The sequence below is a fragment of the Myxocyprinus asiaticus genome, chromosome 37 (assembly GCF_019703515.2).
Source record: "Myxocyprinus asiaticus isolate MX2 ecotype Aquarium Trade chromosome 37, UBuf_Myxa_2, whole genome shotgun sequence".
In the NCBI taxonomy this organism is placed as follows: Eukaryota; Metazoa; Chordata; class Actinopteri; order Cypriniformes; family Catostomidae; genus Myxocyprinus; species Myxocyprinus asiaticus.
In genome coordinates, this window is record NC_059380.1 from 23803882 (window position 1) to 23823368 (window position 19487).

At 37.9% G+C, this 19487-nt stretch overlaps 1 protein-coding gene across 3 annotated transcripts in view; it reads left to right on the top strand.

Moving 5' to 3' along the window:
• LOC127428164 (tubulin polyglutamylase TTLL7-like) overlaps positions 1–15551 on the top strand; it is a 136456-nt gene extending 120905 nt beyond the window's left edge. For 2 of the 3 annotated variants that reach the window (XM_051676299.1, XM_051676300.1), the window contains exons 20-21: positions 1313–1489; positions 12260–15550. In XM_051676299.1, coding sequence (XP_051532259.1) covers positions 1313–1489; positions 12260–12377 — 295 coding nt within the window. In that variant the 3' untranslated portion in view covers positions 12378–15550. Of the gene's footprint in view, positions 1–1312; positions 1490–12259 lie in introns of all 3 variants that reach the window. The other variant, XM_051676301.1, reaches the window with a different exon arrangement.
• Positions 15552–19487: the final 3936 nt, after the last annotated feature.

Below are 19487 nucleotides of genomic sequence, written 5' to 3' on the forward strand. Positions count from 1 at the left end.
CCAAATAAAACATTAATAAATGTACAGGTGTTTGTTTCTGTGCTATTTATGAATTAGAATTAGACTTAAGCATTTTTACTCGAGGATGTTACTAATATAAATGATTAATAATATATTCGTTTTCCAGTTGTGTTTGTATTTTTTAAGTAGATTGTGTAGCTAACTGTGATGGACATTTTCAAGAAATCTGAATTCATTAACTTATATATCAGCAACAACATGCCCGAGAACGAGTTCAAAATGAATGACTTGGACTCATACAGGCTAGATGGCTCTTATAAGTTACTAAACCAAAGAACCTGTTCGAATTGAACAAATCAAACCTACAGGCAGAATCGAAAGTCAGCTTTTCGGGCGTGTCCGACTCAAAAAGAGCAAATGAGCCGGACCAAATTACTGTCGAAGTATACAGAGGATTACCAAGGTGTCTGATGAGTAAGCTGCTGATACTATGAGCATGCGTGTACTGGTGACTTGAACGTGCCTGGAGCGAAATGTAATTTGCTTTAATAACAAACAAAATATACTGGAAATATGCTTATGACTAGTTTTATTAAATACATATTTTATTAGAACATGCAAAAACTTTTCAGTCGAGAGAGGTAAATACATTTTACTACCGTTTATTGTGCATGCAGATTATATTTTAAATTGTTATAAAGTGAATCATGGTTTTTGGTTAGTTTATTAAGACTAGTTTATTCTCTTTATATGCTTTAGACACATAGAACATATCTGCATTTGTTTATTAGTGTCTGTTGGGTGCTTTAGGTGCAAAAGTTTTATGTAGGAAACTTATCCAAGATGTAATCAGTGGCCCCACTGACTTCCATTGTAAGTGCCTCACTGTAACCTCGAGTTTCACTTTTTATATATATATATATATATATATATATATATATATATATATATATATATATATATATATATATATATATAAGAAAATGAGGGCCAAATTGAAATTATTTTTGGTAATCAATCTTTTTGGTTTGTGCCCATCAAGTTCCAAATGAAAAGAGAACATATTCAACTGAGATGAAGTATGTTATATTTGAAAAATATTTAATTTATGGGATTATTCATAAAATAGCATTACCGCATGGTTATTTAATATACAATCCATTTTTCATCACATTTCCAGCAAAAATAACAATATTGTGATATACCATTACTGTGATATAAATTAACTCATGCTGTGATATAAGATTTTGGTCACCGCCCACCCCTATGCTTTAGTATGCATCATGTGTGTGTGTGTGTGTGTGTGTGTGTGTGTGTGTGTGTGTGTGTGTGTGTGTGTGTCTTCTCCCAGCAGGTCGTCGTGGGAGAGCATCTTCAATAAGAGTAGTGAGGTGTTGTCTGTGCAGGAGCTGAGATGCTGTCAGCATGTCGTACAGCTCTGTAGAGACTGTCTGCTCGTGGTCTACAAATTTGTAGCTGACTCCCGTGGTTCGCTCAGTGGACTCAGCCCAGACTGGGATGATACAAGGTAGATACCTTCCACTGGTTGAGTCCATGAGAATTCTTCTAAAAGGAAGAAATGACCATCACCTTATCATTTACATCTCATTACGCCAATAGTGTTCACACTGCAGAACTGTATTCAGTATTAAAGTCCAAAGATTTAATCAAGAAAATGAAGTGATTTATTGTTAGATCTTGCAAAACATCCTCAGTCAAAGCGGGGGACATCTTTGTAACATCTAAATCAAGAGTGTCAAACTCATTTTAGGTGAAAGACATTTTATTTATTTATTTGTTAAACCTTTGTGTATCCAAGCAGAGTGCGTACACAACACATGCTCTTATAAAGTCTAGAATTAACTTACTGCTGCTTTAATAACCAATACTGGTGTTAAACAAAGGTAGCTAATGGAATTTAATCATTTCATTCACCAGAGTGAATGCCTTTAGAGTATATATTGGCCTACTCCAAAATTGGTGATTTGGGAAATAAGGGAATATTAACCAAACAATTAATTTAAAAAAGATAAAACCACTGACTGCGGCTGGATAACTTTATCTTTATGAAGGCATATAAAACCAAACATTAACACAAAGTTAGGCCTGTATATTTATATTACAGGCTTGCATCTCAGTCAAGCTTCGACAGCATCAAATCAGTAGTATTAATGTAAACCTATCATATCTATTAAAGGAATGTTCCAGGTGCAATACAAGTTAAGCTCAGTTGACAGCATTTGTGGCAAAATGTTGATTACCACAAACATGTACAAAAATTACAAATTAGAATGTAAAACTATTAAAAAGAAACTGACCTGAGACACAGACACCTTTCTTGTGAGCTGTTTGACAGCCCTAACATTGGCTGTTGAGTGCCATGTTACACAGACGTAACATTTGCCCTTACATTTGTCTGCTGGATGGCTCTCATCCTGTGATTTTACCCCCATGACCTTTATTTTTTGGTTTTGGGTCACTCTTTTCCCCCCATGTCTCCAGTATTTCCAACCTTTGTGCACCTGCTTGCTACTTTCATTCGTTTCTGAACATGGTGTCCTGGAAGGGGCGTGGCCTGTGAGAAATCAGCCAATCATTTTCGTTTTCCTCTCCACTCACCATCCAAGCCAACATGCGCTCTCTCTACTCGTGTTCTCTGAGGACATGTCTCATTGCCGACTCAACGCTGGAACGGCCCATGGGGATCAGTTATTTTTCAGTCAGCCGGCATCTGCTTTGCCTTGTTAGGAAAATTATGGCCAAGTTAGGGTGCTTCTGACATTTCTGAAATTGTGCATCCTCATTTCCTTGCCTTTCTTTCTTTCCTCGCTAGCTCCTCCCTCTCAGAAAACGAGGAAAGGATCCAAGGAAAGGCTGTTTCTGCGCAGCTGCATTACACTGGAGCGCTTGACCTTATATTGTTGAAACTTGATCATTTTATATTTTCATAATAAAACCTAACAATTCAAGATGCATTGTTGAAGTAGGTGACAATTATAGTTTATTTAAACCACAAAGGTGAAACATGAATTAAAAACTGTTGTGTCAGATGTGAAGAAAGATGATAAGTTGGTTCCTCGACCAAAAAGTCTTCCGCATAGGATCCACCTGTGCTTCCTCGCTCAAGCGAACTCTGTAAGCTTCCTTTATCCTCGATCCCCGCCTTGCGGTGCATTTAGAGAATTGATACATCCTTCATGATGGTGGACTTTAGTCGGTTTCTGGGTCACGGGCTCGAGGATGGAGGAGCGAGGAAACGAGTATGCACAATTTAGGAAATGCGAAGCACCCTAAGAGTCTCATCCTGGCTTCCTTACTCCATTCTCTTCCCCTGCTTCCTGTCTGGATTCATCAGGTGATTGTTCTCTCAACACAAGAAGTCTTGTACTTTGTACTTTTACTTTTTTAAAGCATGTTCCTGGTCTAATTGTGCATGATTCATTGGTACAAGTTATTCCAAAGAAATTGAAAATGTTTGTCTTTGGAATCTTTTATGAAAATGTAATATGTTTCGCCACCTCTAAAACAACTTTTCTTTTCGGGTGACGTTACCCTCTTATTTTTCAACCCCTCCCCTCAACCACCTGATATTATAGTTTTCTGGTATGGAATGATCACATTTTACTCACTTTTTCTGATCCAATCAATTAACTATGGACAAAAATCAAATCATGCTTTACTTTTTTACTGTTTAACATCCTATTTTTCACATAAAAAAAGATGTCAGATTATGGAAATAAAAAGGGGTTGCGAATATAGTTTCATGCTAATTATTACATAATCATGAACTGTATCAGAAGTGTTACTTTTTAAAGTAATGTATTACATTATTACATGACTTCAAAACAGTAACCATTATTAAACATGGCTACTTTTTATTAAAAGCAACACCTTTTTTCACTATTTTTTCTCACCATCATTTGGCTAAGATTACTGGGGACATTTTTTTATTGTATTTGTCAGTATATAAATAGAAGCACAAGTTACACCCGTACAATTGTTTTTGAGAAAGTAACAGACATTTTGGTGCAAATTCCAAAAGTAATGCGTTTCTTGGCTCGCTGTTTCCAAAAAAATTACACTTAACATTAGGCTTGGTATCGATGCCTTTTTCATGCATTGATAATCCGAAAATTTTCCAGATGATTATCAATATATATCAGCATTTTTCCGATATAAAAAGGGCAAATCATTGCACAATAATTTTTGTCTCTTCATACATACAATATTATGTATACAGTTGAAGTCAGAAGTTTACATACACCTTAGCCAAATACATTTAAACTCTTTCACAAGTCCTGACATTTAATCGTAGAAAATATTGCCTGTCTTAGGTCAGTTAGGATCACTACTTTATTTTAAGAATGTGAAATATCAGGATAATAGTAGAGAGAATTATTTTTTCAGCTTTTATTTCTTTCATCACATTCCCAGTGGGTAAGAAGTTTACATACACTTTGTTAGTATTTGGTAGCATTGCCTTTAAATTGTTTAACTTGGGTCAAATGTTTTGGGTAGCCTTCCACAAGCTTCTCACAGTAAGTTTCTGGAAATTTGGCCCATTCCTCCAGACAGAACTGGTGTAACTGAGTCAGGTTTGTAGGCCTCCTTGCTCACACACACTTATTCAGTTCTGCCCACACATTTTCTATCGGATTGAGGTCAGGGTTTTGTGATGGCCACTCCAATACCTTTGTTATTAGGTACCAATTGACTTTGTTGTCCTTAAGCCATTTTGCCATAACTTTGGAGGTATGCTTGGGATCATTGTCCATTTGAAAGACCCATTTGCGACTGAGCTTTAACTTCCTGGCTGACGTCTTGAGATGCTGCTTCAATATATCCACATACTTTTCCTTCCTAATGATGCCATCTATTTTGTGAAGTGCACCAGTCCCTGCTGCAGCAAAGCACCCGCACAACATGATGCTGCCACCCGCATGCTTCACGGTTGGGGTGGTGTTCTTCGGCTTGCAAGCTTCACCGTTTTTCCTCCAAATATAACAGTGGTCATTATGGCCATTTTGTTTCATCAGACCAGAGGACATTTATCCAAAAAGTAAGATCTTTGTCCCCATGTGCACTTGCAAACTGTAGTCTGGCTTTTTTATGGCGGTTTTGGAGCAGTAGCTTCTTCCTTGCTGAGCAGCCTTTCAGGTTATGTCGATATAAGACTCGTTTTACTGTGGATATATATACTTGTCTTCCTGTTTCCTCCAGCATCTTTACAAGGTCCTTTGCTGTTGTTCAGGGATTGATTTGCACTTTTTGCACCAAAATACGTTCATCTCTAGGAGACAGAATGCATCTCCTTCCTGAGCAGTATGATGGCTGTGTGGTCCCATGGTGTTTCTACTTGCGTGCTATTGTTTGTACAGATGAACGTGGTACCTTCAGGCGTTTGGAAATTGCTCCCAAGGATGAACCAGACTTGTGGAGGTCCACAGTTTTTTTTCTGAGGTCTTGGCTGATTTCTTTTGATTTTCCCATGATGTCAAGCAAAGAGACACTGAGTTTGAAGGTAGGCCTTAAAACACATCCACAGGTACACCTCCAATTCAGTACACCTCCTATCAGAAGCTAATTGGGTAATTGTCTAAAGGCTTGACATCATTTTCTGGAATTTTCAAAGCTGCTTAAAGGCACAGTTAACTTGGTGTATGTAAGCTTCTGACCCACCGGATTTGTGATATAGTCAATTAAAAGTGAAACTGTCTCTAAACAAGCCTGTCTCTAAACAATTGTTTAAAAAATTACTCATGTCATGCACAAAGTAGATGTCCTAAATGACTTGCCAAAACTATAGTTTACTAATATAAAATGAGTGGTTAAAAAATTAGTTTTGGGGGCCTGAGTAGCTCAGCGAGTAAAGACGCTGACTACCACCCCTGGAGTCGCGAGTTCGAATCCAGGGCGTGCTGAGCGACTTCAGCCAGGTCTCCTAAGCAACCAAATTGCCCGGTTGCTAGGGAGGGTAGAGTCACATGGGGTAACCTCCTCGTGGTCGCCATAATGTGATTCTCACTCTCGGTGGGGCACGTGGTGAGTTATGCGTGGATGCCGTGGAGAATAGTGTGAAGCCTCCACATGCGCTATGTATCCGCGGTAGTGCGGTCAACAAGCCACATGATAAGATGTGCAGATTGACGTCTCAGACATGGAGACAACTGAGATTCGTCCTCCGCCACCCGAATTGAGGCGAGTCACTACGCCACCACGAGGACTTAGAGCGCATTGGGAATTTTGCATTCCAAATTGGGGAGAAAAGGGGAGGGGAAAAAAAAGAGTTTCTGATTTCAACTGTATATAACACAACTTTGGTAAAGTGTGAGTGGCAGGGTAAATTAAAGGGGGTCGCACACACAGGATGCGTCTGGCGGATAATGTGCCATGTTCTAAAATTAGAAGTAATTATTTTCTATGAAGGTACGTTCACTCAGCGTCTGTCGGTAGCACCCAGCTATGACCCTGGAGGATGCTCAAAATTCTGCAGTGCCATGGAGTGCAAATAACTAATAGTTTTCCATTAAATTCGACCCAGATCAAAGGCCCTTATCAAAGGACATAGATTGCTTACTCGAGCCATCACTGGATGATATATTGTGTATATGTATCTTTCATATAGCATATGCAATATATTTGCAGTTACAAGTGTCTTTTTTTGTGGTTTGACATCTTGAATGAAGCCTTTTCAAGGCTACGTAGAGAGAAATTGCATGATAAACCTTGCCATTTCTAATTGTTCAGTTTGCGTAGTTACACCAGTTTCATACACTTAAGCTGCAAACTCATCAATGACACTTTGTTCATTCTTGAAGAGTACAAAAACCATGGTAACTTTTGTGTGTATGGTGACTAGATTCGCAACTTTGGACTACCACCTTCACCACATTGACACGTCCTTCAGTATTAAGTACTATATATGTTATATCACCCCTTGTGGTCTCCCAAAGCTATTACATCAGACTACATTAAACAGAATAACTGACAGTGAATTGGGAAGCACACAAATTAGGCTTCTAATTTAAATGTCAGCTAATGTTAGTATTTTGATGCCTCAAAAACACATTAAGAAAATTACGTGCCAATCAATAACGCAACGTAAAAAAATAACGTAATACCTAACAATCATTACTTGTAATGCGTTATTCCCAACACTGATCATATGCATTAAAGGTAACAGCAACCGAGAATTGTGTTGTGATATACATAAAAATGGGACACTATAGCAGTTCTGTAACATGTTGTTTAGTTTCTTATCAATTATTATCAAGACGTAGAACTACAGAGACCTACTGTATCTCCCAACTTTTAAAAAACGTAATACGACACTTGGTGAACGAGGAGCTCTCAGTTTTCTCTCAAAGTTTTAAGCTCAGCATGGCAGATGGGTGAAAGAGTGTAGGCTTAAAACAAGCAAACAGATGAGAGATATGTGCAGATCTCTGAGCGATTGTGTGTAATTAGTAAAGCACACACACTTTGGAAGGTTAGACAGCTGGCGTGTCTCTGGGGGCTTTGCACTGGCAGGTTTTTTTCCAAGAACTGCTCAATGATCAAAAAGCCAAAGACCTGGTGGAAACTTCACAGAGGTCCAGTTAAACACTGCCTGCAGCCTGATTGGACCCTGAGTAATTGAGCTCTCTGTCATGGATGAGACTTCATTACAGGGAATTCTTCAGGGCCAAAGAGGCCCACCTCCATATATGTTCATATTTGAATTTCATATTCCTTTGACATTTCCTTTTGTTGACCAAACTCAGCAGTCTGTAGTAGAAAATATGGTAAAGAGGCTCAACCCCTATCCAAATGCATTTCCTGAGAACTCACCTGTCTTGGGCTTCCAGGGGAAAGAACCTGAAAATCGGGCCCGATTTTTAAAGCTTTAATGAAAAGCAGGAAATGATAATGTGTATATGATGTGAAAGGTGGCTCAAAATGTTGGTTTGCAACAGAGACATCAATATTCATTGTTGCCCAAAGTTTTTATGATCCATAATACCTTTGCAAAACAGGCAGTAGGATGTCCCCTTTCATTATTAAACATTGGTGAATGGAACAAATGTGCAAACATGTGCTTAGCGAGGTGTGGCACCGTAGTGTACCTTTGCAAATTCAAGGACGTTCTTCTTTAAAAGTTAATTTGATTCTTCCTTGGTCTCTTGAGTCTGTCTTTCTGTTGCAGGGCTCTTTAGAACCAAAAAAGTTTTTTTTTACTTAGATATGGAGCAGGCCTAATTTGTTATGACAATACTATATTGTGGTCATAACTACAGTATTGCACTCCACTTACATTTTTACTATAATTTCAAGTAAAAGGGTCAATGATATGAGTATGGATCTATTCATTTATATAAAAATAAAAATGCAATTCATACAAACACTGACTTGCAGAATACACCTCTTCTGTGATGTACCATTTCTGCATTAAAATTAGTTTAGTATTTTTGTGGAGCACAACGTCTAAAATGTTCTTTAAAGGTGGTGTAACTGTCCTTTGAATGTAACAAAGAAAAAGAGGCTCATTAAAATTCGGAAATTCTTGAAGAAAAACAAAAACTCTCTAAAGTAGTTTGCCATATTTTTGATTATAATCAAAATAATCAGGTAAGCATCTTATCTATATTTATATACTTAAATCAGTGTGGTATAACCAACATGAAGGAAATAAATTTGCCGTCATGTCAAAAATGTTTAAAAACACTATATGTAATGAAAATATAGTTCAGTCATGACAGCTCTCTTGAAAGATTTAGCATGTTAATATGGGTATTATTTATTGATAGGATACTGGTCTTGGCAGACTAGGTATGCTACGCTGCTGCTGTAGAGCAAGTATGGAGACTTTCTTCTGCTAGAACATATACAGACATACTGAGTTAAGCATGTGGACATGCTGCTGCTGCTGCGCAATTAGAAAAACACAGGACATGCTGCATCAAGCATGTATGACATACTGCTGCAAAATTAGACATAAATAAAATCCCCATGTAGCAGATCTAGACAAGTGGAGCTGGGGAGGTGGAGGGTTTCAGAGAAAATGCTGCAGTGAAAATAGAGTACATAAGTTGATTGGCTACCCGATTACATGACAAAGGATCAATAAGCTAACATCATTTGAGCTGATTGGCTTGACATATTACATGTGAGCAAGCTAATTGGCTGTCAGATAACAACTTCAAAGTATCTAACAGCTTACACCATTCAGAGTTTCGTGCCTGGCCCGGTGGCATAAAACACCTTAAGTTTTTCCCGTAAATATAACACTCAGAGCGTGATTTCCCCTTCACTAACAAAATTACTTGAGGTAGGGTTCCCACATGCAGTAACGCCGCTCCCTATACTCATATTACGCAGTCTGCGTAGGGCACCAACTCCCTAGGGGGGCACCATCATACCATAGGGGGCAACCTGGAACTCCACCGGCTGCTCTTTCACGCATGTTATATGTTATTGAAAGACCCAGTAGCAGTCGCAGAACACGTCGCGCTGGCACTTTCTCAACCTGCCCCGCTCTCGCACATTCTCACCACGCCTAAGCACCGTGTGCACCCCCCCCCCGCCATTTATTTTAAATAAATTCACACCCGAGGTGGTTGCGTGGTGATGCAGCCTTTACAGCTTGGTATGTAAATTAATTTTTAAAAATTCAATGATCGGAGTCTGTTTACACCGCCATTACCACATGTAGGGCCTTAAGACTTCCGTGATATGGAAAACAATGGTGGAATCACTGAGTCCTATAATAAAAATTGCATTAGCTATAAGATGCAGAATGTCATGGAATCTGACACATTTGGAACAAAAATGAATGTTTGAATGCACAATTAATCAAATTAAAATATCAATATGTCCAAGTGTGATTATTAAACCACTAAAGTCTGCGATTTAATAAAATAAATATATAATCTGCATGTGCTGCATGCTTCAAAATAAATGTGTGAATCCGGCTGCTCTTACGCTGATAACACCTCTCATATGCATCATGCGTGCTCTGGGTGTGTGTATGTTTGTAGTAGATCACATTGAGCAGAGCGCTCTGAAGCATGCAGCACATACAGTCCATGGATTTATTTTAATGAAATTATAGCTTTTTGGGGTTTAATTATCACTCTGGAACATGTAGCAAACTGTGTATGCAGAGGTGAGAAACTACCCGCAAAAATGCACAGAAATGCCAAAAGAAAAGTTTTATTTTAATGGACACGTGAAATGGGACAAAATATCATGTTTAATGCAATCAAATAATAATTCTAAAGCAATATCTCACATCTATGATGTTCTGTTGTGCAGCATCTCATTTGACAAAAATATGTCCAGTGTTGTTTCAGATTGTGCTGTGAGGATTTTGTAGAAAAGCACTTTATTTGATAAAAAATAATGCAATGTTATGTTGAAAAATTTAATTAAAATAATTCTATGCTTATTTAATTACATTTTTAACAAATTAATTTGGTTAGACACCATTTCGATGATTACGTTTAATTAAACTGTCAAATACAGAATAATAATAATAATAAAAAAAATAAAAAAAACTCCAATAACCACAATTTTAATGACCTCTCGTGTGCTTTTGCTTAAATATTACAACCGTGTGGCACATAAAATGTCCTGGAGAATTGTGCCTTGAAGAGAGTGGAAAGCTTGTGAGGGTTTTGCATATAATACCGTAGACATTTCTCTTAGATATAGGTAAACCGTTAAGGGATTTACTACAGTGAGCCAGGTTTAATAAAATTCTTCTTTTTCTATGGAAACGTTCAACATGTCCCATGAAACATGAAAAACATAGTATAAAGTTCCAGTATTTTCTGTGGTAAAATTGACCAAATGTTTTTTTATGATTGAAAGTTTACTTTTTCTAACTCCTCATACACTGTCCATCGGACTCTAACCAAAAACATGTCACAAAGCTTCTTTTGCTGCTCATGGTGCCGATAATTGTCTTGACCCCGGTATTGCTGCTTGTAGCTATATTTCTCCATGTTTTTGTGGTCAAAGGTGAATCACTACGCGACCACGAGGACTTTAAAAAAAAAAAAAAACGCACTGGGAATTGGGCATTCCAAATTGGGTGAAAAAAGGGAAAAATTCCACACACACACACACACACACACACACACACACACAAAAAAATAAGAAGTAGAAATAAAAACTAAATTAAAATTCGAAACATAATAACCTTGGTTGTAACGACTAACACAACTTTCACTTTGTTTAGTCTGTGTTTGAGTGGAGGGGAAAAAGCAACAAATAATTGAAATGTCAGCAGAACACAATAAGAATTGTGTTGAAGGACAGTTTTGTCTTCATACTCCTAAAGCATTTGCTTTCATTCTGAAACCACTTTGAAGTTTTTTCAGCAGGATACTGATCATAAAATATATATGAAAGGCAACAGAGGTGTTTTTGTTACATTTATATTGACAAACTGTTTTTCTTAGTTGTGAAGTTTAAAATAAGCTTAAAATATTGATGCTGAGTTTACGGTTACAATTTTAATTCAGATTCATGAACAGATTCATTCAGAGTCGACTCGGACTCAGCCAGCTATGGACTCGGTCTTGAGTCCGACTCGGCCCCTTTTGGACTCGGACTCGATAGTTTAAAGACTCGGACTTGACTCGGACTCGACTAAGGTGGACTCGCACCCAACACTACCACTTAGACTCATTACATCAAAAAACCAACATCAGTTTCTAGATTTTTAGAAACTAAATATTTATTTTGTATAATTTTGGAAACCCATATTGTCATTGATCCAAAAAACAGTTTTAATGCTAACATAAAAAAAAATAAAAAAAATGATTTTAGCAGTTGTGTGTTCTAATAAATCAAGGAATTCAGCTTTGTTTAGTACAAGATGTTGCTTTATTGTCATTATGTTATTTAATTAATTCGCTCTTTAAATTGCCTTATTTCGAACCGAAATATTATGAGACTATTCTGGTATTACCCAATGTGGGTCGTCAGCTGTCTCTAATGTTTACCCTCCCTGTCTCGTTGTAGGCCCTAATTATCTTACCTGTTATTTTGTCCCGGACAATCCTGCGCTTTAAACAAGTTCTTATGTATTAAAACGTGCCACGTCCAGCCACTTGTGTCACTCATTGTTAAAAATGGCACCGTTTAGACACGAGGGTCAGGAGAGGGGATGGGAATCTAAAGCTGAAGGAAGATTTGAAGCACAGAGAGAGGGAGAGTGCTTGATCTCTTTAGGTGACCTTTGTTCCTCTAATCCTGCCTTTGAGTCTGGCTCCAATCCCCATTTCTGTGTCCTCTCTCTCCGTCTGTGCAGGTATCTGCTGCCAGTCACCTCCCAGTTCATCATAAAGTGGCCATCAGTGAGCTTTGGCCGCTCGGCGTCCTCGTCGCGCCCCCGAAGTGTATTTACAGCACGAATGGGCCACTTCTGATGGCTGCTGGACTTCAACGCCAAATCCAGTGTTGGAAAGGCATCACACCTGGGACCTCCACAAACTCCAGCAGCATATTTAAAGGGGTTTGCCTGCATGCATTGTTCATGCATCAGATGCAGATGATTGTGCAGTCCCTGCATCCTATTTGCTGTAAAATATTTGCTGCACTGCTAAAGATGAACATATTGCATTTATTTTCAAGACTGTAAAATTATTCCATGAATAACCGTGAATGTTTCAGTCTCATTGAGTAAACAGATCATGTTCACATTTGAGGTTTGTTTTTGTTGTCAACGTTTTCCTGCACAACATGATGTCACTTCTTAACATACACTTTATATTTGAGTTCAGTTCTTCCCAAAGGAAACATTACAAGTGTAAGGGGGCGTTCAGACAGGATGCGTTCTTGCATCCAAAAACAGCTAGATTATTTTACTTGACACGGCATAGTCTCTGTAGTCATATAAACAACCACTCAGTACCTAGAATGATTTAAGTTTCACTAATATTACAAATTAGCATTTTAACATGCTTTTCAAAATGCACACATAAACAATAATGGTTCTTGATTCATTTTTAGTATAAACATAGTTTAACTTGTGGCTCTGTGAGCATTTAGAGCTGATTCAGTCCATGATTTAGACCATTGACGTAATTGTGTTCAATTCAGTCTGATTCATCAGTTGGTGGATTGGCGAGGACAGCGCAATAAAACAGTATGTTCACTTTTTATTGTCAATATATGATTTCGCAGCACCCAGGCTATCTCTCTCACAAGCTCACAATTCACAAGTTCACAACAGATAATGTACAGTATGTGTATATATATATATATATATATATATATATATATATATATACATGCCTAGATATATATATACTTGTAACAATTAAGGATGGCAAAGGAGGAAGCTGGAACTTGCTTGACACATAGACATTTAATAACACTTTTCAGTGTATAAAGAAACAAAAACACGCACTGCTTTTTAGCCAGCTATGTCAAATCATAAAACACACACAAGAACGCGGACAAGCTACGTGCATCTCTCTCCCATCTGCCGCTGTCTCTTCTCCTTAAATACTCCCGCCTCCCCTCACTGGAACGCGAGGCCGGTGTGGCGCGCAGGTGAAAGTCATTCGCCACTTATCTTCCCGGCCTCGCTCTGCCCAGACGCCACTCGGCTCCACCCTGCTCACCACAATACTGTATGTATATATATATATATATATATATATATCAATTCCTGTGGCAGCGCTCCTGAATACCAGTGCAGAAAACATTGGTATACATAGACCAAGAATGAAAAAAACAGTGCAAATGGAATTCAAGAACGCACCCTGTGTAAACGCCGTTTAAGAATGATTCAGAAAGGGTCAGGGTTAGTTTTAGGGGGTTAATAAGTTAGGTTAGGGTTTAGGTTTAGTTAGGATTAGGTGTTTATGGGAGTTATAGAGTTAGGAATTATAAATGTTTACTGTTTGGAGTAAATGCTCTACGTTATACTAGACTATAGTTGCCTGTTCTGAACCTAAAGCTAAGATCACCTATCAACTTAAGGGACATAAGTCTCCTTTATATAACGTTATGAGCCATATTGTGTAGATGCAAATATTAACCTCACTGTCTGAGCTGTCTGATGTTTGTTTTTGCAGTAAAGATGAGTGGGGACCTTCAGTATTGCTGCTGGTAGAGTAAGAAAAATATGCGAAAACTCGGATGGTGGCATCTTAAAGATACTTGAATTAATTTATGCTATTTATTTTATTAAACAATTTCTGTATTTACATTTATATCTTATTTAAAATATTAATTATGTTGAACCATTGCATTACCAATGTATAAGTGATTTTACATTTCCATTCATAAACTTTTTATGAAAGTACTGTAATAAGTGCTAATTGCAGAGCTTTGCTTTGGATCTAATTAGGATAAATGTTCATGTTTGTGTTTTAGTAAGTGACCTGGAAGTGCCAGCTCATACCACGCTGTGCCAACACTACTCACAACCAGCAGTATGTTTTAATTCGATGGACTGTTTAGGAGCTGTGACTGTCTGCAATATTCATTTAATACATTCATGATATTTCCAGGACAGAATGTGTCTTTTAAAACAGTGGTTCTCATCTGGCTTCAATCAAACATTGAGGAATTTATTGTTAATTTAGCAAAGGTGTTTTGTTAAAATGACCATCAAAAACTTCCTATTTTTTTGTTTGTAAATTTCACTAGAATTTCAGTGAATTTAAACTCTCTTTAAAGCCAATAATTCACTGTTTAAAACAAACTGTGGTTGTCACAAACCATGTTTATTTTCATGTCAAACTGTATTTAATGTAGTCTGGTTCACTTTTTTTGTATTTTTATTTTATATATTTTTGTTCATTTAAATTTTTTTGAGGATGTCGTGTCTCGTAATCTTTTCATGTGGGTGTCTGCTAACCTGGCTCGCTTCTTCCAGATGAATTTGCGCCAAAATACAGTAAAGCTTTACGTATTTACATTTTTTAAGCCTATTTATTTTGTTAATCTAAATATGCATGATTATATTGTATGTTTAGTTGCATTTTCATAATGTGCATTTACCATTGACCACTGATCACCAGTTGAGAACCACTGCCTTAAAAACCTTGGCTGGTGTTTTTTTTATTTTTTTATTTGTTTATTTGTTTAATAAAAGACTTATAGTGACAATGTTTTGACAGCCAACAAAAACTTCTGAAAATGGCGATATCCTAACATTTATTCAACAGGCCATTTCACCCACCTTTCCATCATGCCACAATGCCAAATATTATTTTTGCCTGAATTTTCATTCAGGATAATGGTTTTTAATAGCAATAAAAGGCTTAAAACATCTATAAAAAATAAAATAAAAAACTCCACAGAGTTTTATTTGGGATTCCTGTTGTGTCTGACCTGTCTTACTTTTATTTGTATCTCCTGATGGTGTCTTAAAATGAGGTACCTCACACACACTTACAAACCACAGCCCATACAGAACTGACACTCCATGTCATTCCACACAGTCTCACGTGAGATTCCAGAGCATAACTTTGTCATGTTTTGATCTAACCTAAGGTCATTCCTTAACAATAAGAACTAGTCTGTTAAACTCATTGTTTCCTTTTTCTTGCAGCAAAAGAATGAATGTGACAGCATTACTTATCAATAGCCTAGAGAATTGGATAAAATGAAACAAGTGTTGACATGTTAGTGTGATTTATTTTAATCAAAGAAATCATTAAGCTATGGACAATTCATTTGAGTTTTGATTAAAGTCAATAAATTTAATTTTGATTAAGGACCACATGAAATCGGAATTACAGTCTGTGCCTATTAGTTCTGAAGCCATCCATTGTAGCCTGTATGCTAGTGACTCCTAAAAGTTGACAAAGGTAACCTTTAGCAGACATTTGCATTTAAACTTTACAGTCTTTCTCTTCTGATAAAGCAGACCAATCCTATTATTGACTAATCGTGCACTCACTGGTGTATGCAATTTTTTCTCTCTTAAAATGCTCTCTAGAATGGGAACATATCTCCCTCTAATACCACTGACAAGCAATAGCATGTAGCACATTTTCACAGCTTTAAATGTAATCTGAAGCCTATTGCCTATTGTTTTTTTTTTTTTTTTTTTTTTTTTATATGTCCCAAAAAGTGTGATCATCAGTCCATTTCATAGGTTCTTTAAAGTCAGCACAATTGGCTTTAAGGTTATGACTTGCTAATGTTTAAGGCTGAGACATTAGTCCAAATTGATTTTCAGTTGGTAGTTTTCTTAGTTGTCAACAGTTTACTGTAGCTGTCCACAGTTTAAGGAATAGTTTGACCAAAATGTTTTTTTCTAAACATTTTCCTCACCATCATGCCGTCTCAATCTCTTATGACTTTCTTTCTTGTGCGGAAAACAAATGAAGATTTTTTTGAAGAGTATCTGTTTTTGTCCATACAATATAAGTCAATGGGTCCAAAACTTTAAAACTCCAAAAAGGACATAAAGGCAGCATAAAAGTAATCCATACAGCTTGAGTGGTTTAACCCATGTCATCTGATGTGATACAAACAACGTGTGTCTGCATGATCACACGACAACGAGAGGATGTTATTTGTTGAATTCTGCCACCAATTGTCAATTCTTATTGAAAATAAATGCGTTTGAGTTGCTTTATTACTGAAAATCATTGTCATTGTGAACGTAAATGATAAAGTGTGTAATTCAGGCCCCACTAGTGGCACAAAACAGAATTAAAAAAAATAATGATTGTTTGCATACAGATTTCCCAAACACTCCTACTGCCCCACATCTGCCAATGTTCAGACAAACAATTAGTCAAACCCCAAACTCACTCCATTGGTTTAGGCAGAAGTGTTGTAAATATAGTGTTTTTTTGCATTGCAATGTTGCGACGAAAATTTTATACTACAAGCAATACTGATACATTTGGAAATTATACAGTATATCATAGTCTTATGTCTCAAATGAAGTACAGAACATTAGAACAAACAAAAACAGCCTCATCAACACCATCACCAGCTCAGTTTTTTTTAATATAAATAAATATTAGAGACTTTTCACATCAGTGGTGCCACATTCTTCATTCACAATCTTTATTTATTAAAGGGTGTGTCTCTTTTTAGAACAAATAGGGAATATAACTTTCTTTTTGTGAATGCCCTTCACGACCGTGGAAAGGCATGTTTGAATTACTGTCTCTGGAGTCCTCTATTCTACAGCCTTTCTACTGCCCACATATAAAAGTCTCTGGGTGCCTATTTAACGGATCACAGCAACAGACGGCTTCATGTGCTGTAAAGTGCCAGTTTAAAGCCTCAGATTACCTGTGAACGGCCAACAAGATTATTATGAGTCTGATTGCTGCCACTTGAGGATTTGAAAGTACCTATAGTGACGTTTGCTTTCCTTCGCCTTCCTGGCACTAAACTGGCTCCAACAACAGTATGGGCTTTTCCACCGTTAAGCTGTGAGACAGTGTCGGAAGAAAAGCCCATCTGCTATGCGGGGGCTCGTCTGGGATCCTTCTGAGCTTCTCAATGCCTCCACTTCAGCCAGTTTTGCAGACAGACCCCTATGTCCTGACTTTCAGAGCTCAGGGACTCAACAGCTGTCTGACGGTCTCGATGCCAGACAGCATCCGTCTCTCGCTCTCTTTCATGTCAAGTGCTGATGTATTCGACAGTCTCATTCAAAGCACTTGGCTAATTAGAACTCTTGTGTGTTGTTTTGAGTGTGGTGATTCATACCCTTAACTTTGGCTCCTTTAGTCATCGTGAAGGACAGTTTGCTAAATGAAAATGGATTAATTCTCACTGATTAATTTATTTAGCTATTTTCATTCCTCATTCTTCTTTGGTAACACAAGTGTAGCTTGCCTCCTGTTCGTCTCCACTTTGACCCACTTGCAGGTGTTGATTTAAAGTTACAAACAGCCACATTGATGGCTCTATTCTCACTGAACTTACTTCTAGAAAGCTGAGCAGCTACTGTGAGCCATAGTACTTAATTAATGAGGAGAATGAATGGCCTTTTCATCCTGTTTGGTGATTTAGTCAACACAGCTAATGTTATTTATTTGTAATCTAAGACATTTCTCCTTTGACCTGCACTCATTATTCATGCCTTTTCTTCTGAGGTTTCCAAGAACCGGAATAACAAGACCTGAACAAACCCTGGAATATTTATGAACCCCACATGGTCCCAAATGAGACCAGACGGGACTTCTCTTAAGCTTAACGTGTTTCATGATTTACTCTCCAGTTCTGAACATAATTAAGTGTGGATTGATGGTAATGGTTATAATGATTATATTTCTTAGAAGAGACTTGAATTAAATAAGATTTGCTTTCTTTAAGAAGGCAAAGTGAAATCAAAATATATATTTTTCTACTAAAAATTAGTGGGAGTGTTTTCTTGGTAAATATATTAGTACCTCACTGACTTGCCATATCAAAATTATTCTAAAGAGAAGTATTATTGATCACAGAGGACTGAGCTGATTGACTGACTGGACAATACCACTATTATCTGTTTCTTATCGTACTGTTTGGCATCTTATGCAGCTCTTGTGTTATCAGTCTCACAGTGCAAATACATGCTTGTAATGTGGGATTCTTGCAGATATCAGTGTTTGCTCTCTGAACTTTACCCAAACTGTGACAGTTCCACCAAAACCCTCTGCACTCTAGTCTTACACTCTGTGGATTAACTGTAGGGTACTGTCTCAAATGACTCTGATATAAAATTTCACTCCACTCTTCTTCAACAAGTGCTGTTATTAAAAAAAAAAACAACTGTATGTTCCCTATCTGTCACTCACTCGACGTTGGTGTCCATGTAGTGACACTAGGGGTCACTCTTGGGAGACACCTCTGGTCTTTGATAAAAGGCCAATGAAAATTGGCGAGTGGTATTTGCATGCCACTCCCCCGAACATACGGGTATAAAAGGAGCTGATATGCAACCACTCATTCAGATGTTCTCTTCAGAGCTGAACGGTCATGCTCACGGAGCTGAATACTACTGTTCATTCACCTCTGCTGGATCTGACGGCGCATTTCAGCGGCTTCTCCCTCCTCTGCACTGGTGCACTGCAGAGAATGCCCCTGGGCGCTTCGGCAGAAAAACTAGAGAGTATATTTTCTGAAATACTCTTTTAGAGGGGAAAAATGCTCTATGTTTCTCTAAAAGAGCGCACACACGGAATGTCTTTTTAAAGACGCGTCTTTTTAAAGATGCTTTTCCGATTGTGTGTTATTCCTGGTTGTGCTCGTTATCTCTTGCCTTCTAACGGTCACATTCACTATCTTTCGTGTCTTGGCACTGCTCACGCGGAGACAGCGTTCGTGGATGGTCACGTTCTCATTGCGAGAATATGTCCATGGCAACGTTGCGGTCGTGGCTCGCCTTCGTAAGAAAGCGAGCCACCCCAGAGGCTCCCGCCTCGGTCCTTTTACCCACGGGTTTGAGGCCAGCGCGGCTAGTACTGGGGGCGATTTGGGGACCCCAATGGGACCGCCTCCGCCAGGTATCCCCCCGCGGACCTCCCATTCTCCAGCACGCTCGTCTGCCCCGAGCGGGCTTCCGG